Below are 21,352 nucleotides of genomic sequence, written 5' to 3'. Positions count from 1 at the left end.
TTTTCTTTCGCTTTTCGCTTGCAAGTTTCATTTCATTCGCCGTCCATGAAGAGTATCCTGGGATAGTACTTACGGCGTGTTATGGATGTACGTGCTCATAAGGGAAGCGGGGCATTACAACTAGCTCAAAATTAGTTTCGAACCTCCAGCTTTGCTCTATTTTTTCAATCATTTGTTTCGACTCTCGTGTTTTGATTTCCGGTTTTCATGTTCCCGATTTGGTTATAGCTTAGGATAGAACAATGCAACAACTAAAAAGGTTCGAAGAGGAGAATTCGAGGCTAAGAGAGGAGACTAAAAAATTTGAGGAATTGTGGAACAAAATGCAAATCATGACCAATGAGGTGATGGACATATACCGCACTCATCTAAGTACGTATGCAATGGTTTACACTCTCGGTAGTTTGTTGTTTCGAGTGCACGCTTCGTACAAATGGGCTGCGTCGCTTGGCATTGGACTGTTGGTAGGATTTGCCATTGTATTAGGGACTCAAATTTATAATTCTAATTGCAAGGTAAAAAATATTCGTAGGGCGGCAAAGGCTTAAATTAGAAAGTTATATGCTCTATGTGCGGAAGTTGCAACATTCTCAACGATTTGACCACCGAAATTCTTAGTTTGCTAGCATCCAAAATTAGAAATCCGTTGTTGTCATGTTAATAATACCGCTGATGCTCCCTAGAACTCCAATACCCGATGACGACCATGTTGACGACCCATTTGAGAAAAGAGTATCATTTCTTATAAGGCTAGGTGATTTAGAGTAGAGTTTATTGAAATTTACATGCGATTTCCTTTGGCAAATGATCATGTTAGATGCATTCATCCGTATAGGATTACGTGGGCTAGTGTTCCCTATATATTTGGCATTCCTGCTCAACCCAATACAACTCTTCAGAGTACTTGTTATAAACATTAAGCAATGAAAATCAGTACGTTTGGCTCCTATGTGCGCCGAATTACACGTTTTGATCAAACGGATTCTATCGGATGGGTTAAGGTTGTAATGATTCTAACAAGAGGATAGTAAGCCTTTTTCAAGCCAAATGTTTGCTACAAAGCCTCCTTAGTAACTCTTTTCCTTCAACACATTTTTTGGAATGTCAAATATGTAAAACATGCATCTTCGGTATAAGACAATAGTACTTACCAGGAATGTTTTCGGATAGTAGACAGCACCCATTAAGCACATCTCATCATCAAGGGAGTTATAAGTGTTTCAATTTTGTGAAAAGAAAGGGTGTTACGTGAGAAATCTCTTTCCTAAAATAATTTCATTGAGGGAGACCTTGTCCCAAGCAGAGAAGTACACGGCTTAGGATGATCAATATATTATTTGATCTATAGAGGAAAAATTGAAGGGAAGACGGTTTGAGTAAAGGGGAAATAGAGGAAAAAGGAGAGAAAAACAAATGAGACGATTGTTAATTCCTCTGGATGCGAATCCTCCGAAAACATTGCTCGTCGAAGGCCCCTCCAGATTCTACTGTGACAAGTCGCGAGTTTGGCTGATTCTTTCTAATGAAAAGACAAAAGAGTCGCCCGCTTGTCTACTCATCTAAACCACCTCTTCCGAGCGCTTGCATTCCCGCCCACTCGTTCATTTCAATTCACCGAGCTATTGCCGGTAGCTCCTCACCAACGAGGCAAGGTCCAAACCTTGACAAATTTGAAAATAACCTCGGTTTTAAAGCATGTTTTGACGTCTTTTGTGTAAGATATGTTAATTTGTTGGATATTGATTTTGATTTTGATGCATAATGAGATTGCCAAACTGATTGTGCTTACCGCATGGGGTAGCTAGATTCAATGTCGTGTTTGAGCATATCCGAAAATGTGTTTTAGATGGGAATTAGTCTTTTTTACTAATGCAAGCTTTTGTCGCGTTCATTGTGGTTATAAATGATCAATGGGTGGTGGTTGCCAATGGCAATCCGGTGACAAGAGGAAATTGGTAGTGGAGGCCGGTGATGAACGATTAGATGTATTCATGATTTGAGGCTTTGTCATACGAATCTTTGATTGAAATTGATCTCTGTTAGTCGTGATAAAAGATGGTGACATGAACGTGAGGGACAGGAAAAAGGAATGAATAAAAGAGGAGAGGAAAAAAAACATTGTAAAAGAAACAAACAAGACGTATGGGCTTTTGTTTAGTTTTGGTAAGTTATTAGTGATAGGGAAACTATTCGATTGTTGCAGCCTAAGTGTTGAGTTCCAAACTTGTTAGCAACTGGTTTGTCTTTTCTTGAGATGGTTTCACCGCACATTTTAGTCCACCGCTTGTCATTGTTTTGAATTAAGGTCCGGTGAACAGTGGTGGCCTGAGGTTGGCGGTAGTGTGGTTGAGCAACATTATTCGAATGATGGTGGAAGTTTGGTGATGAACAAAGGTGGATTTATGGTGAAGTATATCTGTTCATGCTTTTATGTATCGATTTTTTATGTTGTTAGGGGTATTTTCAGTGCTTTGACGATGAATTGCCCTTTAATGTATTAATTTACTAATGGATTTTAGTCTAAGACAGAATTGAAGTTTTTGATTTTTGCCAACATAAATTGCTTGCTTGTTTAGATTATGAAGATGGATAACAAATCTCGGTTGAGACGGAGAGTGCGCATGAAATATATCAAAGCATGGTTGAATCAATTCAAAATAAAATCAAAGTGTTACGAAAAGAAAAAGTTGAAATGGAGGACAAAGCAAATAATGTCATGTACGTACATATTACCCATCTACGGCATTTATTCATTGCTTTGTAACATAGCCAGCTTGTTGATGCAAGTTCACACTCCGTGCAAGTATTCTATTAGACTAATGCTTGGTGGCGGGATGGTATTTGTTGCTAGATTGTTGTGGAATTTATGATATCCTATCTCAAGATGGAGAATATTAGGAGAGTGTCCGAGAGTTTAATGAGAAAGTTAGCTCGCTGATGCATACTAACAAAATGGGCCAAGCTGTCAGCCTCTTCATGTATTGTGTGCAATAGCGGTATGAAGATAAATTATTATGAATCTTCCATTTATGATGTAGTAGAGCACAGTCATATATGGACACTCATGTTTGACATAGTTTGTGTGCTTCTGAGATAGCAAGATGAAGCATGTCAAAAGTAGGCTTGGCATCCTAGCAAAGAGTTGCCCCGACCGAATGGATTGGGAGGGAAGAACTAAAGTTCAATGGACACAAGGAAACTTAGGAGTTTCAATGAGAAAGCACGAAAGTTGCTTAGGAGCTTGTGATATTGGAAACTATTTCTCGGAGAACCATCTCCATATGAGAAATCGAGTTTTAATAAAACTTAATAAGGACGGCATCTACCTTCGATTGTCAACGCCGTGTGAATCCTTGTGAAAAATATTCGTCACAATTCATGGATAATGCTTATTTATATGCCAAGTATGCCTGTGTTTTGAGTTGAATCAAAGACATAGAGGGAATGGAGCTTAAGGCGACCATCCGTCGCAGCTTACATACCTATGTGTAACCGATGCATGCTTATTTGATGGGTTTGTTTTACGCGAGATAGTAGATATTGAACATTTCAAAGACAAGAGAATCGCCGATGAAGGGAAAGGTGCTTATGATGTGCTTTACTATCATGCAGCATGCTTAGTTCTTTTCTTGTTTGATTAATTCTTTAGATCTAATTGATCTCCTTGTATTTTACAAATTGGCACAACATGACAGAGAAATTTTGAGTAATTTATAGAGTGATTTGGAGAGAGAGAGAGAGAGAGAGGCGTAAGACTCTTGAAAATCAGGTGAGGGCTTTGCCATTTCAATGCCCAGATGTTATAACTCGTAACATGCCTTTGACATGAACTCGTAACTCGGGAATAGTCGGGATGTGCTAATGCAATTCTCCTTAGGCTTAGGGTTGGCCCCGATTTTTTTCGATCGAGTCGGCGGAGTCTTACTAGCTACATGTAACGGTATGATTTCGATATAAACAATAGAACTTTTGTCACGTACATTTATTTCTTTCTCTCTCCATGGAAGCCATTGTTGCCCTCACCCTTTGCCTTCCATAGCAAGTATGCTCCTCCGTCAAGTTGTTTCCCATACTGAGGGTGCCGCCTTATGTGGCAGCAATTTCTGGCAAAACTTGGCCGGAAAGACTAAATTTAAATTTTGCACAAATGTTTAGGATTGAATCAAAGAATTTATAGAAAGAAAATTTTCAAAACGACGCCATGATCATCCACGTCGGCCGCCGATCGTGCTACATAGAATAGGGCGTTGGTTGAACCGCCACGTTGGCAATTTCCAGCTTAGATTGGCCCGATGGGCTACATTGGAAAATTGTGAAAAGGTTTAGGACTACATTGATCAAATTGAAAATTTTAATACTTGTTTGACAGTCATACAATAGGTTTAGGACATTTTGGACCATTCTCTCCTCAACAAATCACCATCATAGATCATTCTTTATTCTAGCATAACTTTTGCCTTCTATATACTCTCTATAAATTGTAAGGCCAACGTGAGCGCAATTTCCACAACATAGCTTTATTTGTTTTTAGCTTCGAAATCTTCCATTTGAAATATCTTTAGTTATGAGAGGAAGAGAGTGGGACAATGGCCATCTTCATTACTGACATAAAATTCTTAACTTGAACTCGGTTTTTAAATTATCCTCTTCGAATCATTTTGCTCCAATTATTTTAGATGCTAAAGTCTCTTCCATAAGACTTTTTTTTGCAGGTTATCATTCGGTTTGCTCGATGGAACCATAGAAGACCTAGTCGGTTGCTTTCTAGTCGACCAAGAACGGTATTAATAAGAATTGAAATAAGAAAATTATCATAAATTTTCTCTTAATTTGGGTCTATTTTGTAGATGCAAAAATCGTGTCAAATGAACATTGCATGAATAATTTTGTTCACAACCAAAATTTGGGTCTAATTTGTGTTCGTAAGGTTTTATTTTTAATTTTAACTGCAAGAGCACATGCTTTCTGATGAGTCAAAAATCTTTAGGCCTATTTTCCAAAACCATTTTATCAATTAAAAGTTTACCAATAGAATCATATTTTAAAAGGTTCGAATAATAAGCTTTCCATAGATATGAAAATCAAGTCAATTGAATGCTGCACGAAAAATTATGCACAATTAAAAGTTGGGTCTAACTTCTTTTTGTAGTGTTTGACCGTTAATTTTAACTATAAATGTTATTCACATACTTTATAGTGAGTCAATAGCCGTATAAATAAGACTTTAAACAACAAGAAAAAAATTCTAACTTTTCCCTTTTGAGTGTTCTTTGTGTATGTTTCCCAAAAACATTATTTTGAAAAGTTCGGATGATAAGTTTTTCGTAGATACAAAAATCGAGTCAATTGAAAGTTGCAACGAGAAATTATGCACAATGAAATATTTGGGTCTAAATTTTTGAAGATTTGATTTTTAATTTATCTATGAAAACATTATTGTAATACCCTTTTAGCTTTGGTCCAACTTATATTAGCATACACTAGGATTGTGGTTTGCACTTCGTGCCTAGCCCAGTGGAGCTTATATGCTTTGAGGTGTATTTTGGTATCATTTTGTATTTTTGCAAGCAATGATTTTCTTGGTAAATTGATCATAGTAGGGCAGTGACCCAATCACATTCCTGTTGCCAAAAGTGTTACACGATATCAAATACATGAGATGTATCGGTTAAGAGGAGGCATAATCGAAATTGTTCTTCTTCCTAGTCGTACATATAGTTCACTAATGTATGAAATCAAACTTTGAAGAGTTTATCTTGCGAGTCTCCTTAGCACGCTCCATCCGCATCGCATGCTATCATGTATTCAAAATGGTACAAGAGGCGGTTCTCAACACATTATCTATTCAAAGACACGAGATGATTAGCGGTTGAACATCAAGGTACGGAAAACGAAGCGACGAGAACAGATTATCGTACCACAATACTGACGAGGAGAATAAATCGCCGCACCGAAATCGATGAGCAAAGTTATCGATGGGATGATGAGTCGCCATATCTTCGATATGCTTCGCCTTAAATCAACCGACATCACAAGGCCTATAACTCTTTTTCCTAAATCGTTGGGTTTCACCATCTCTTGTTGCTGGAGATTTCTTAAATCAACACGTTATGAATGATGGTCGTGTCCAATTCTCTGTCTATAGGACACGGCACATGTAATGAGATGATGTGCGCGCACGGTCTTAACTAGGATTATCTAAGTATATAAAATTCTTTGCTGCAAATTTTATATGTAGCGGATAAGTAATTACAATGAGTCTACGCTATATGTGAAGAATTATGCATATTAATATGTTTTTGACCGCCAGATATGATGGAATTTCATATGGATGAACCATTTAAATCACCATTTGTTTGAACTTGTTAACTTAAGAAGCATAAATATAATTTTAGAAGCTCACCGAACGAGCGATCTTGTGCCGGAGAGTGAAAATTTTGCATTACATAAGTTTAATGGAAATAATATTAAAAAAAATATACACAGTAATAAAATGGGCCAATTAAAGATTTACATCTCTAATTGACAATTACGACGACATCATCGTTGATGTATGCTTTTGCCAAATTGGCCGAAACACAAATTCGATTGAGCTTGCCCCATCCAAATTACTGTTGTGCCCTTGGTTTTTTAAAGTGGCCCCTCTCCCCGCACAAGACGAGAGGGTGAATTGGTAATTTGGTACGGTTGGATTGCCTTTTCGGCCTACGTGTCCGCAGCATTTATCATTTCTCAAAAAACAAAAGAAAAATTGTTAGGAATACTAAAACTCATATATTTGATAAGTTTTCGAAGTGATGTTAGGAATAATAAGAGTTTATCTAACTTAACGTTTAAATAAGTGCGTTTGGCAATGATGTTTGTGTGAACATAAAGATAAAAAAAAAACACATGAATCATTTTGAAAAAAAATAAATAATTAGAGCGATTTCGAGCATAATAAGATGGATGGTTAAGTTTTTTGACCAAAAAAATGGAGATTACTTTTGATTAGAAAAACGTAAAATCAAAATCTTCAATAAGCAAGGCCTTTAAGATTTGTCCTCGTTGTGATTTTATGATGCTCAAATCGAAATTTTCACAAAGAATTTATAAAACAATATGGTCATTAATTGAAAGATTTTAAATGTATGCAATAAATTTTTTTGTCCGACATATAAATCCATAAACAGGTTTGTCGAATCCTTTGTACGAGGAATCTCTCTCTCTCTCTCTCACTGTCGGTCTGAATCTGAGTTTTTGGTGCCAGATCTCTGTTTCTCTCCCTCTTCCGTACAAAGAGGAGGAGGGAGAAACACGACCGACAAGAATAAGATCGGACAAGGAATAATCTTTTGAAGGAGAGAGAGAGAGAGAGAGATATGGGAGTCGGGGTCGGTAAGGAAGATGGGGGTCTCGATCTGGAGGAGGAGAAGAACAAGTACAGGAGGATGGACTCCGATTTCGCGGAGGAAGACGACGGCGCCAACGTCGAGTCTCGTCGTCAGCAAGAAATCAAGCCTTCCGATACCCAGAAATACGTATTCGCCTGTGCACTCTTCGCCTCTCTCAATTCTGTGCTTCTGGGTTATGGTGCGTGCGTTGTTAATCATATGCGTCCCTCTCTCTCTCTCTCTCGTTATGTCTTTGCACATTCTTTTTGTCCTTTCATGGAGTTTTATGAGTGGATTCTTGTTGGTTTCTCTCTTTGTTTGGTAGGTTTCTGTAGGAATGGCCTTGTTGGTTTTCAATATAGCGAAGCAGGATAGCTAAATTCTAGATTAGTGAAGTTCAGAAATTCCTTTCCTTTCAGCATTCTGGGCAAAAAAATTATATCTTGGTTGTTTGATTGGCAAAGTCAACGGAACGAACTGTTTAAGATGGGTTCTGACTATTTTAACAAATGCGACAGTTAGAGAGATAAATAGGCTTTTTGCTCCAGTGCGTTTGGAAAATTACTGCTTTCTTTGTTATTATTTTATTTCGTTTAAGTTGATTCTAGCTGGGGAAAAGTTGATTTATTGTTTGTTATCTTGTGATGCATTGTTCTTGTTTCATTTGGTAGTTGAAATTCCTGGTTTTATGTTGTTCACTCATCATCTGCAGATGTGGGTGTGATGAGTGGAGCAATTCTATTCATGAAGGAAGATCTGAATCTGACAGAAGTGCAACAGGAGGTCCTTGTCGGGATTCTAAGCATCATTTCTCTCCTGGGTAGTTTAGCTGGCGGGAAAACATCGGATGCAATTGGCAGAAAATGGACCATTGCCTTAGCCGCAGTCGTCTTCCAATCGGGCGCTGCGATAATGTCCCTGGCTCCCTCTTTCACTGTTTTAATGATAGGAAGACTGTTGGCAGGAATTGGGATCGGTTTCGGGGTCATGATTGCTCCTGTTTATATCGCTGAGATATCGCCCGCCATCTCCAGGGGACGCTTGACCTCTTTCCCTGAGATCTGCGTTAATCTCGGGATTCTTCTCGGTTACATATCGAACTATGCCTTTTCAGGGTTGCCCGTGCATCTAAGCTGGAGGGTCATGCTTGGAGTCGGAATCCTTCCCTCAGTATTCATTGGGTTTGCCCTTTTTGTGATCCCTGAGTCTCCAAGGTGGTTGGTGATGCGGAACAGGATCGATGAAGCGAGGCTCGTGCTAGCTAAAACGAATGAGAGCGAAAGGGAAGTGGAAATGAGGCTGTCGGAAATCCAACAAGCTGCCAGGTTTGCTAATGCCGAGAAGTATGATTCCAAGGCCATTTGGCGCGAATTGTTAAACCCTACACCGGGAGTTCGACGGATGCTCATTACTGGTTGTGGTATACAATGCTTCCAACAGATCACGGGAATTGATGCAACTGTCTATTACAGCCCCACGATATTCAAAGAAGCCGGGATCAAGGGAAACACTCAGCTTTTGGCTGCAACTGTTGCTGTAGGGTTCACGAAAACAATGTTAATCTTGATAGCAATAGTACTTATTGATAAAGTGGGCAGGAAGCCTTTGCTATATGTGAGCACCATCGGAATGACCATGTGCCTGCTTGGATTGAGCCTCACTCTAGCCTTCATGGGGAATGGAAAACTTGGGATTTTGTTTGCAATCTTATGGGTTTGTGGCAACGTGGCTTTCTTTTCAATTGGAATTGGACCTGTTTGTTGGGTTGTGTCCTCTGAAATTTTCCCTTTGAGACTTCGAGCACAAGCGTCAGCTCTTGGAGCAGTGGGAAGTAGGGTCAGCAGTGGGGCTGTTACTATGTCTTTCCTCTCGGTTTCGCGGTTGATTACTGTTGGAGGTACCTTTTTTGTCTTTGCAGTTATTTCTGCGCTGTCTGTAATTTTTGTGCACATATGTGTCCCGGAAACGAAGGGAAAATCTTTGGAGCAAATTGAGATGATCTTTCAGGATGAAAAGGAATGGCGAGGAGGAGAGGTGGAACTAGGAGATGTGGAGCGTTTGGTTCCGAAAGATTGATTTGGTTGTACAGTCAATCGGTTGTCTTATAATATACACAAGTCAAGGCAAAGGCAATGTGCATTTTAGCTTGTCCACGACTTCAGAAATTTTTATCGGAGATCATTTCTGCCCTCCAATGATAGCCTATTCTCTGAAGAATTCCTTTGCATCGAGCAGAAAAATATTCTGAGACGAGTGAACAGGACGAGAAGGTTCCGTTGTTGCGGTTATCAACTTTGGCAGGTCATAGCTTAGTTTGCAGAGTCTTATTCTTATCCTCAGGCATCATCAAGATATATAAAGATATAGTTCATTCATGAGGACCGATTCCAAAGATCACCTTATAGCTAAATTTTCCCCCCTTTTGATCCATCTCTATGTTTACATCCCGAGAGATTATCAGCGGCGTGGTGAGATGTCGGGCTCGATCACACGAGAGACTTTGGAAGCCAGGAGTAGACGTGTTCTCGGAAGATATGGTGTTTCTATACTGCTCAAATTGCCAGGCGATACCTGATCTGATGTGGCGTACAAAAGAGATGACTGTTTTAGATTTTGGTGCAGGTTGATCGACCGTGGCCTGTCGATTATTCATTTAGCTGAGATCATGTACTCTCTAACCCGGCATCACACGAGGTCGTCTTAGGTTTCTTCCGATTTTGTGGCCAAAAGACGTCTGAGCATCCCATTTTTTTTTTTTTTTCGATTTCTTGTCTGGCAAGCACCCTTCTCACAAGAAGTTGTCTAGTGTATGCCATAATGTCACTCACTGCAATGTGCTCTACCAGGAAAAAGAAGATTTTAACTGCCACAATGGAGCAAATCTTTTATGCAGATCAAGGTCATATGAGGTGGAATGGAATAGTCTATCCTCCAGAAAATGGTTGCGCTATCGCACTCAAACGATAGTTAAATTCTAATCTCCATATCGAAACATGCCTCTCTATGCTTGCTTTGTGTTGCATGCTTATGGCGCATCCCGAGCCTCTCGGGCTTTGTGGCGCTTCGCTCGCGATAAAATAAATATGCTGCACGTGTTTCCGACGGTTTAGAAGGGATGGTCATCGCATTGGTCACAGCATATGGACGACCTGCAGAATCAGCAGTACTCAAAATGCTGAAAACTAGCGAAGATGGTGAACTGCCACCAGCATTCATCTGCAAGGAAAAGGCTAGGTAAGCTGTTTGCTGTCTGCGGAAGATGAGTTCTCTCTTGGTGGGGTCGATGAACCGAGACAATGTGTAAAAAAGGTCCTTAGCCCAAAAGAGAAAAAATGGAACGAAAAACCTAAATAAGAAAAATTCGAAAAAAAAAGTTAGAATGGTATTAAATATGTCATGATCAGCATCGATTGTCTTACGTGACATAACAGACATCATGTTAGCTAATTTTATATTTGTGTCAATAACATTTTGTATTTGTGTCACTTGAGTCCATCCAATCAATTTTATCTAAAAATCACGATGTAGACGTCGACTATCTTATGTGACAACGTGACACGATCGATCTGATGTGAATAACTTTATTTGAAAAAAAATGCTTTTTTTATAATTCTTGTTTTGTTTTTTTTATTTTTTTTATCTTTTATCTTTTCTTTTCTTTCTTTTTTTCCTTCCTTATCTTTCCTTCCGGATCAACTTCAACATACTGTTCATCATCTTCGATTACGCGAGATGTGGAGTTGGTGGATGCAAAAGGAGGACAACGGGTCAAACAAGACTTCCTGTTGGCATTTTAAGCACAAAAGTTTTGACTTTCCAACATAGGAAGAACCAGGCCGAAAAAAAAAACTTAGGAAGAACCGAAAGAGCAACTTCGACTGTACTCCTCCTCTACCTGAAGCCGAAACTGTAAAACTCCAACTCTCTCTCTCTCTCTCTCTCTCTGAAATGGATCAAATTCAACACAAATTCATTGAAGTCCAAGGCCTCAAGCTCCACGTTGCTGAGATCGGCTCTGGTAAGTTCCCTCTGCTCAAACTTCTGTCGTCTCACTCGTGCACGACACACCTGTTATGGCCTTTCTTGTAAGCATGATCAAGCTACCCTTTTTTATCTGGGCACTTTGATTTACTGGTTTTTAGAAAAATCTCCAAGATGATCGACCATACGTGTGGGAGAGTTTGGAAATGTTCTAATGTGTGAAAAACCAAGCCATCCCATGGTAATCTTGGCCATTCTTTCATGGGTGGGCCATAAATTTTAGTAGTTCCAACTACAGTGCTTGATTAATGGATTTATGGGCGAGCTCTTGGCTTTGTGAATTGCTTTTACAGGTCCTAATGTAGTCGTGTTCTTGCATGGATTCCCGGAGATATGGTACTCGTGGCGTCACCAGATGGTGGCCGTGGCGGGAGCTGGGTTTCGCGCGCTAGCGCCTGATTTCAGAGGCTACGGGTTGTCCGAGCCGCCACTTGAACCCGAAAAGGCCTCCTTTGGTGACCTTATTAAGGATCTTGGTGCATTGCTTGATGCCCTAGGCATTGATAAGGTGATGATTCTATTGTTTTCCCGATGTTCTATGCTATGCTTGGTTGCTGAGAAAATGGAGATGAATCAGAAGGCATAGAGAGAATTGATCGCAGTTCATAGGTGGGAACTCCGTAGACAGAATTACACGCCGAATATTGGTCACATTAAGTTATGCCACTATTATTGCATCTGTGAACACGGAGTTCTGTGATAATGTACTAAGAGTGAAGCCTTCTTTATACAAGGTTTGGGCATTGTCAATGCAGGTGTTTCTTGTAGGTAAAGACTTTGGAGCTGTTCCTGCTTACTTGTTTTCCCTCCTCCACCAAGAGAGGGTCCAAGGAGTCGTGAGCCTAGGAATTCCGCACCGCTCTCCCAGTTATCCCCTCACATATCACCAGCATCTCCCCGAAGGCTTTTACATTTCGAGATGGCAGGTATGCCCCCTCTGTGACTGAAGACCGTTCATGGGAAAGCGATAATCATTCGCACTGTATTTCAATTTGATGTCTTTGGACTCCCTATTTCAGAAACCTGGACGCGCAGAAGCTGATTTTGGGCGCCTCGATGCTAAAACAGTTGTGCGTAATATTTACATACTCTTTTCGAGAAGTGAAATACCAATAGCAGCAGAGAACCAGGAGATTATGGATATAGTCAATCCATCTACCCCTCTTCCCCCTTGGTTTACAGAAAGAGATCTTGAAGAGTACGGTTCTCTGTACCAGAAATCAGGGTTTCGCACTGCATTGAAAGTTCCATATAGGTAATGGTGTCATGCTCTATGCTTGGTAGTGTAGACTGCCTGCCGATGAATCTCATATTGCTACACTTACCGGATTAGAGCTCTATTGTTGATCGTGATCCCTTTGATCCCTAGAAACTTATCCTAATAAAGCAACTGCTCTCAGATAGGCTTATGACTTTTGATCTGTGATGCGATATTCAAGCACTGCCCATGGCTCACGTGATAAGTTCAGCAATGTTAACATACTGAGACTCTTGAACGTTTCACATTGAGTGGAATCCGGGTCTCATTTCATCACTCTTTTAGAGTAAAGGAGGCAACAGTAATTGATCTTTGGACGGGGATTGCGTGGGGTGAATAAGCTACCATTGCTGTTTATACAGACTTCAGGTGGCCCTGCATTCTACAAGTAAATTATGTTTAACAATCTGGCTAATATTGCAGGTCGTTTAAGGAGGACCATGGAATAACGGATTATATCGTTAAAGTCCCAGCACTCTTGGTCATGGGAGAGAAGGATTATGTGTTCAAATTTGCAGGCATGGAAGAGTACATCAGGAGCGGAAAGGTGAAAGAATTTGTTCCCCAGCTAGAGATTGTATTTTCGCCAGAGGGAACCCATTTTATCCAGGAGCAATCGCCGGACGAGGTGAATCAGCTAATTCTCGATTTCCTTAAGAGGCATATTTGATCAACGCTAACGGAAGGCTATAGTTTGTCAACATTCGGCATTAAAAAGAGATGTTTATGAATCAAATCCTCTGCACATTGCAATATTTCTACTTGAGGTCTTCTTGTAAGCACGAAATACTTCTCAATAATCATGGACCCCATCACTATTCGCTTTTTCGCATCATTCAAGTGAATCATTTGCCACTACGAAGAAGCTGCATGTGTCGAAGTGAAGAAAACTCTTGGGAAACAGATCTGCAGGATGTATGTTTGGGACCTAGAGAGATAAATGAGCACTTGTGCGAACGAAAATCTCACCGAGAGAGATTTTCTTCTTAAGATGGCAAGTAAAAGATGGATGTGAGGCGACAACGATCTTATGAACCGCTAGAATGGTTTCTGCAACCACTTCTCTGTTTGCCAACAAAGAGAAAAACTATCCACAGAGTAGAATGCTGCAGTTTTTCGGGGGTTTAAGATTCGCTATTGCAGTCTGCATCTTCAATGCTGCAGTTGTTAACTTATTGAACAAGTTACTAAGGTGACTGGATACCCCTGGACTCAGCCTCCATCGACAATCTTGCCAGCAAAATACATCGTTTCGATCCTTTCTGCAGCAGCGCAGATGTAAATGGACTTCCGAGACGTGGGCAAGTTGAAGAGCGAAATAAAATCATCCCGAAACAATTCCTGGACAAATTTGCGTGAACCGATGTCATGTTAAACCACTGCCATCAATATCTTCTATGCATACAAGCATCTCAACCTCTTGCTTTGTCGGAACATCGCTATTTGCTCAGATATACAAAATCAATGCCTCTACCTAATAGTATAGGCACTGGCCGCAGGAGGAGGCAGGAGAGAAGGAGGGGAGAGAGAGAGCCGGAGAGACCCACGAAGAAGATTAACATGATTCACAAGCTATGTCAAAATGAATGATCATCTCATCTGCCACCCTTGAAGAACAATAGGAGAAGATCATACCCGTCTTCATCTAGGGGTAACCTAAGTGATCTTGACAGTAACTCAACTCATCTGACAGCTCGCGGCCGTGGACCATATTTCAGAGGATGAAGGCATCGCATGTTCTTTCTTCTTCTTCTTCTTTCTGGGAAAAAATTACTTTCGTTCCTTAAAATAAAACCAGATCACAAGGCAAATGGATCTCGGTACATCGGAGGTCCGGTAAAATATGAGGATTAGAGAGCAGATTGCATGGAATAACTTCATTCCGGTGGGCTTTTACGATCCGATCTACTTTTTGGTTGGTGAACTTTCTTGTTTGACGAGCAGAAGCAATTGGTGCAAACAATAGCAAATCTGATGCATGAAGCTGGACATAAATTTTGCTTGAGGTATTCTTATGAAAACTTTCAGGCTGCCAAAAAAATACTGGAACTCGAAAAAGTTGCTTCAAAAGGCTGCATGGCAACTAGAATATGCGTCCGACCAAAAAAAAAAAAAAACTAGAATATGCGACTTTGAGTCGGTGATGGAAGAGCTGAAGGCAGTCGATAAGAAAGCTTATGATTGGTTGTTCCAAAGGCCGACATTTAACAGTTACCAGCTCTGTTCATGTTGGAATTTAACATCGAAGAATTCAACTAACCTTTATCGGCATTTGATTTGTAGAATTGCGCAAGAACTTCGTTGAATCACCGATGCATCCTCGATAGAATCTTTAATCCACGATAGTCCGAATATAATCACAGTGGAATATATTCACGTTCTGCAATATAAATGCTGATCGTTTCTCAAAATAATCATGGATTGCCTTTCGTTTGTTCGTGTACTTTTGAGAGAGGGAAAGAGAGATTAAAGAACATAGGCTCGTTCTTCTATCATCTGTTTCCTGAACATACCCCTTCGGAAGTTATCTTTAACTTCATTATGGATAAGAAGACAACCCCCTTTAAAACGCACCTCTTCGTAAGGTCTCTCAAACGGTGCCTCTCAACCGCACCTTTTCATACTCGGCCTAATATTACAGTTCATAATATACCAGCCGAGAATTATGTTTTGCAGCGCTGGCAATTTGCAAACTGAAGCGTCTGAAACGCAACTTCAAGCACAGATGTCTTGCCCCTGAACAACATGTTAGTCCTATATAAATCAGTGCACTGCTCCAACAACTCAAAATTTCTGGATGTGCATATTTTCATTCAATCTTTCTGTCTTCCATACATTTTGTACGTTTTGTTATTCTAGGAGATAAAATTCTTCTGAAGGAAAACTATTTATACGCACTGTGAATTGTTAAGCACTCGGTTTGTTGTATTTAGGCTTTGTTTGTTTCGTGAAAAATGAACAATTTGAAAAATATTTTTCAAAAAATAATCGCTTACAAAAATAAATGAACGAAAACTATTTTCATCATCCACAAAAATTATTGGATATAAATTGTTGTAATAATCATCGAGATAGACAGAGTGATATTGTAAGAGAGCGCAGAGAGTGGCTCATGAACTCAAAATCGTAATCAACTTTTCCAGTTTTTGATAAGTAAAAATTGAAAGTAGATTTCATCTATAAAGTTAAGATTAAATAAATTCGAAACCTCCTATAATCAAAACTTTATGGAACAATACCAGTGACAAAAACATATATATAAGGAAAATTTCAAATAAGTACTTGAAGTGCCCTTATTATTTCAAAGAATGACTTAATCAAAGGCATTTTCGTCATTTACTTTTTCTTTCTTTCTTTCTTTTTGCCCATTTCTTTTTTTTTTTCTTTGTCACGGCCACCAAGCGAGGGCTCGCTTCCCCCTGCTCAGGTGAGGCCGCCCTAGATGGCCACGGGCGAGGGCTGGCCTCACCTACACGAGGCGACCGTCGCCCAACCCTCGCCGGTGGCCGGTCATTGCTCGAGACCAATCACCGGTGTAAAGGAAGGGAAAAAAAGGAAAAAAAAAATATAAATGTAAAATGATGAAAATACATTTGTTCGGGCACTTATTAGAAACAATGAGGGCGCTTCAAGCCCTTATTTAAAATTTGTGAAAAATACATTTTATTTTTCTAGCTTTTCAATATTATCTCTACTCCATTTTTCAGGTTCGCAATCCTACTCCTCACGACGCATGTGTGCGGATCTCTCAGAGCGATTTTGCCCTTTTACTTCCTCTTTTGACTTAAATTGCAAGCGATGCGATGCCCATTTCTCGTTGTCGATAGAAGTTGGAAGTCAAGATAGTGCTGATGTGTTGGAATCGGTACAGGAAAGGACATGAAGTTGAAAACAATAACTTGTAAAATCCAATGATTGCATGCAAGATTTAGAAAATATCTGGCGATCCGAAGCCCAATTATAGGTTAACAATTATAAGTACTGAGGTCCAAATCGGCATAAATTGTTTCGGGTTAATATCATCAAGAATTTTAAATTAATACAAGTATGATAAATTTATATCGAATTAATTTTTTTACTACCAAAAATTTCAAGCTACTATATCTATGATAAATTTATCATTCTTTGTATCCGTAAAATTGGATTAACAAAAAACTCTAAAGTGGTATTCATATGATAAATAAAGAGTAAAAATTTTAAATTGGTATACATATTAACTGTCACATGTCATCTAATTCAATAATTAATGAAAATTAATGGTGAATAAATTTATCGTAGGTATAACACTTTAGATTTTTTTCAGCCAAAAAGTTTATTTGGGATGAATTTATTATTGGTGTATTAATTCGATTTTTTTTTTTTTTTTTTTTTTTGGGTGGCAGTAAGGGAGATGCTTGTGGCTTTCCGACATTGAAGAACCAAAAGATCGTCTTCGACTATACTTCTCCCCCTGCTCCTCCACCTGAAGCTGAGACTCTGAAACTCCAACTCTCTCTCTCTCTCTCTCAGGGGCGGAAAAATCAAAACTTTAAATGGATCAGATTCAACACAAATTCATTGAAGTCCAAGGCCTCAAGCTCCACGTCGCCGAGGTCGGCTCTGGTAAGTTCACTCTGCTCAAACTTCTCTCGTTTCACTCATACACGACACACCTGTTATGGCCTTTCTTGGAAGCATGATCCAGCCCCCCTTTTTTATCTGGGCACTTTGAGTTTCTGGGTTTTCTTCAAGATCTCAAAGAATATCAACCATGCATGTTGGAGAGTCTTGTAATGTTCAAATGTATCAAAAACCATGCTACCCTATGGTGATCTTGACAATTCTTTCATGGGTTGACCATAAATTTCAGTAGTTCCAACTACAGTGCCTAATTGCTGGTCTGGGAGTGAGTTCCTGGCTTTGTGAATTGTGTTTTTTAGGTCCAAATGTGGTCGTGTTCTTGCATGGATTTCCGGAGATATGGTACTCGTGGCGGCATCAGATGGTGGCTGTGGCAGAAGCTGGGTTCCGTGCGCTAGCACCAGATTTCAGAGGCTACGGGTTGTCTGATCCACCGCTTGAACCCGAAAAGGCCTCCTTCAGTGACCTTATTAAGGATCTCGCTGCCTTGCTTGATGCCCTAGGCATTGATAAGGTGATGATTCTACTATTTCCCGCTTTTCTTTGCTGTGTGGTTGCTGGGAAAACGGAGATGAATCAAAAGGGATAGAGAGAATCGGAAACAGTTCATAAGTGGAAAGGTCCTGTTCTCTTTTTGTTTGGTAATGCTGACGTGGTAGACAGAATAACAGGCAATCTTCGAATAGCTTGGCTATTTCTTGTGGATATTGGTGTAAGTCTCACCTGATCTCTCAGATATTAGTTGGTACTTCATGGATCTGTGATTTACCCACCTAAGGTGGGTCTTGTTGTCATAAAGGGAAATAGAGAATCTTTCCAAGTGTTAGTTGTGTTCAATACCTTCCACTTAGCATATTCCTTCAAGATGAGATCTAGTGAACAAAGCCTCATAGAGACGGTCTATCCAATGCATTGGTAAGTTCTATGGCAGGGGCTCACTGGGAACTTACTCAGAATCTGTGGCTGTTTTGGTTATGGAAAGAGAAAAACTCTCATAGTTCCTTGAGCACAAATTTTGCAGGCATGTTTGAAGCCTTATTCACACGTACATGCATAATTTTACCATCCCAGTAATCTGATGGAGTTGCTCCTTCTAGTTCAATCAGTCCTGACATTCATTATAGCAGTTTTGCTGCTATTGTTGCATCTATGAACAAGTAGTTCCGTGGTTATGTGCTAAGAGTGAAGCCTTCTTTTAACAAGGTTCGGGCATTGTCAGTGCAGGTGTTTCTTGTAGCTAAAGACTTCGGAGCTTTTCCTGCTTACTCGTTTTCCCTCCTCCACCAAGAGAGGGTCCAAGGAATCGTGACCCTAGGAATTCCATACCGCCCTCCTAGTCGTCCCGTTAAATATCATGAGGATCTCCCTGAAGGCTTTTACATTTCAAGATGGCAGGTATTCTGCTTCTCTGACTCTTCTTCTCAAGACCATTACATGGTAAAGCGATAACATCTGCTTTCACTGTGACATCTTTGAACTTTCTACTTTAGGAACCTGGACGGGCAGAAGCTGATTTTGGGCGCCTCGATGCCAAAACAGTTGTGCGCAATATTTACATACTCTTTTCCAGAAGTGAAATACCAATAGCTGCAGAGAACCAGGAGATTATGGATATAGTTGATCCATCTGCCCCACTTCCCCCTTGGTTTACAGAAGGAGATCTTGAAGAATACGGTTCTCTGTACCGGAAATCAGGGTTTCGCACTGCATTGCAAGTTCCATATAGGTAATAGTCTCACGCTCTATGCTTGGTATTTTAGACTCCCTGCCGATGAATCCCTTCTGCCATACCAACAAGATTAATCTCTATTGGTGATCATGATCCCTAGGAAGTCATCCTGATAAAGCAACCGATCTGAGATTGGCTTATGACAATTGATGTGAGATTCAATATGCAAGCAATGCCAATGCCTCTAGGGCATCATATTATGTGTGTCACCTGATGAGTTCAGCCCCACATGTTTTCTGTACTGTCATTGTTCATATTTACCAAGTAAAAGGAGAAGGTGAACCTCTGATAGTTTTTGTGCTGTATACTCACCTTGGAGCTTTGTCCTTTGTTCTCGCCTTTGCAAAAGATGAAAGTAGACTGTTGTAATATCATACAAGTGTCCGAGATTAGCATACTGCGATTCTCCAACTATTCATATTGCGTGGAACCAGGTTCTCTGTTCATCCCTCTTTGAGAATAAAAGAGGCAGCGCTAATTGATCTCCCGATGGAGATCACCTGGGTGAATAAGCTATCATTGCTGTTTATACGTGCTTCAGATAGCCGTGCATTCTGTAGATAGATTATCTTCAACGATCTGGCTGATATTGCAGGTCGTTTAAGGAGGAACTGGGAACAACGGATGTTATTGTTAAAGTTCCAGCACTGTTGGTCATGGGAGAGAAGGATTATGTGCTCAAATTTCCAGGCATCGAGGAGTACATCAGGAGCGGAAAGGTCAAAGAATATGTTCCCCAGCTAGAGATTGTATATTCGCCAGAGGGAACGCATTTTATCCAGGAGCAATCCCCTGACGAGGTGAATCGGCTAATTCTCGATTTCCTTAAAAAGCATATTTGATGAACGCGAGGCTAGCGATTGTCAGAATTCGCGGTTAAAAAAAGATGTTTAAAAGTCAAGTTCACTATGTACTGTGTATTCCCCTCAAGAAGTCCTTTGTATGAACAAAATACTCAATAATCGTGGACCACATTACTATTTACTCCTTTGTGTCATTCAAGTGAATCATTTGCCACTAAGAAGAAGCTGCACATGTCGAAGTGTAACTCTGGGAAGACAGGCCTGTGTTTGGGACAGAGGGATAGCATGAGCGCTTGTGTGATTTCTTCTTAAGATGGCAAGTACTGAAGATGGTTGCAGGGCGATATCAATTTTATGAACCGCTAGAATAGTTTCGGTTTCCGTTCGCCAACAAAGAGAAAAGAAAAACTTTCCTCGGTGTAGAGTGCTTCACTTTCTGGGGAGGCTTGAGTTACAGTGTTGCAGTATGCCTTCAAATTTGCAATCGTTAGCTTACTGAACAGATGACTGCGGTAACTGGATATCGTTTGGACTTAACCTGCATCAACGTATCATTGCTCTTTCTTCAGTTTCTTGGAAAACCCGCTATTCCTTTACTGATTTGACAAGCAGGCCGGGAGGGAAAAGGAAAAGAAAGAAAAGAGAAGAATCATGCGACGGAACCGAGGTTCCACCGGAGGTGGCGTGCATAGAATGAACTCTGCAATTCCAGTTCCCATTTTGTTACTCCGTCCGGCTGGGAGCTTAGCTTTCCTACTGTGGACCGAGGGCATCACTTTTCAATTGGGATAGGAATGCTTCGTTTCCTTCCCAACACGACAAGATAGAACATATGACTCGAGGAAGATTTGTTTAAACGTTCAATAGACTATGAATGCCGTTCAAGAAAATGCCTCTGTAATACTTTAAAAGTAACTTTTTGGAACAAAAAACAACAACAAATAATCGTTTTGATAATTAAAGGAAAGGTGAAATTACTTTGTGGTTTATTGTTTTTTCCAAATGAAGAACGATGGAGTAGAAGAGAAGAGAAGGCCTCTTTACAATTTTGTTAAGATATAAACACTTAAACAGACATCGCATCTACGCACACGAGAATTTCAGTGACATACCAAGCATACTAAAAACGTATTCGGGAAAATTTCAAATAAGGGCCTGAAGTGTCTTCGTTTTCTCAAATAAGGGCCTCAAGTACACCTTGTTTCAAATAAGGGCTGCAAGTGCCCTTGTTGTTTCAAATAAGGGCCTGACTCAAGGGCGTTTCCGTCTTTTTAGTTTTTTTGAATTTTTTTCCATTTTTTCAGTTTTCCTCTCTTACGTTTCTTTTCTTTTTTTCGTCATTTTGCTGCTAAGCCAAGCTTCGATCTGCTCTTTCCTCCAAAAGCCGCTGTTCCACTTCCTCTCCCTCCTCTTCCATCGCCTTCGCCACCCCACACCCTCTTCTTTTCTCCGACCGCAAGCCTTATTTTCCTCCCGGACTCACCCCTCGAACCCTCCAGACTCGCCCTCGCTGGAGCTAACGACAACC

At 40.1% G+C, this 21,352-nt stretch overlaps 2 protein-coding genes across 8 annotated transcripts; both read left to right on the top strand.

Moving 5' to 3' along the window:
• The first annotated feature begins 3,728 nt into the window (after positions 1-3,728).
• On the top strand, positions 3,729-9,982 carry LOC115739683 (probable polyol transporter 4). Of its 2 annotated transcripts, XM_048285606.1 has the most exons (3): positions 3,729-3,747; positions 7,344-7,572; positions 8,086-9,982. In XM_048285606.1, the coding sequence occupies exons 2-3, from the start codon at positions 7,362-7,364 to the stop codon at positions 9,447-9,449; spliced, it is 1,575 nt and encodes a 524-aa protein (XP_048141563.1). In that variant the 5' UTR covers positions 3,729-3,747; positions 7,344-7,361; the 3' UTR covers positions 9,450-9,982. The 2 variants fall into 2 exon arrangements, with proteins under 2 accessions (XP_048141563.1, XP_030528757.1); XM_030672897.2 differs by lacking the exon at positions 3,729-3,747 and having other exon boundaries at positions 7,388-7,520.
• Positions 9,983-11,239: 1,257 nt separating this feature from the next.
• Positions 11,240-20,005, top strand: LOC115739685 (epoxide hydrolase A-like). 6 transcript variants are annotated; one of them, XM_030672900.2, is made up of 6 exons: positions 11,286-11,304; positions 17,161-17,274; positions 17,592-17,806; positions 18,517-18,687; positions 18,783-19,018; positions 19,617-20,005. In XM_030672900.2, the coding sequence occupies exons 2-6, from the start codon at positions 17,205-17,207 to the stop codon at positions 19,861-19,863; spliced, it is 939 nt and encodes a 312-aa protein (XP_030528760.1). In that variant the 5' UTR covers positions 11,286-11,304; positions 17,161-17,204; the 3' UTR covers positions 19,864-20,005. The 6 variants fall into 6 exon arrangements, with proteins under 6 accessions (XP_030528759.1, XP_048141325.1, XP_048141326.1 ...); XM_030672901.2 differs by having other exon boundaries at positions 11,300-11,318; XM_030672899.2 differs by lacking the exon at positions 17,161-17,274 and having other exon boundaries at positions 11,240-11,391.
• Positions 20,006-21,352: the final 1,347 nt, after the last annotated feature.

Source organism: Rhodamnia argentea, chromosome 9, assembly GCF_020921035.1.
Source record: "Rhodamnia argentea isolate NSW1041297 chromosome 9, ASM2092103v1, whole genome shotgun sequence".
NCBI lineage: Eukaryota > Viridiplantae > Streptophyta > Magnoliopsida > Myrtales > Myrtaceae > Rhodamnia > Rhodamnia argentea.
This window is presented reverse-complemented; position numbering and strand designations above follow the sequence as displayed.

Coding starts and splice junctions, on each gene's coding strand:
- LOC115739685 (XM_030672899.2), top strand. CDS start 11,322: ATGGATCAAATTCAACACAAATTCATTGAAGTCCAAGGCCTCAAGCTC. Junction 17,807..18,516: donor ATGCCCTAGGCATTGATAAG/GTGATGATTCTA, acceptor TTGTCAGTGCAG/GTGTTTCTTGTAGCTAAAGA. Junction 18,688..18,782: donor TTTACATTTCAAGATGGCAG/GTATTCTGCTTC, acceptor TTTCTACTTTAG/GAACCTGGACGGGCAGAAGC.
- LOC115739683 (XM_048285606.1), top strand. CDS start 7,362: ATGGGAGTCGGGGTCGGTAAGGAAGATGGGGGTCTCGATCTGGAGGAG. Junction 7,573..8,085: donor TTCTGTGCTTCTGGGTTATG/GTGCGTGCGTTG, acceptor CATCATCTGCAG/ATGTGGGTGTGATGAGTGGA.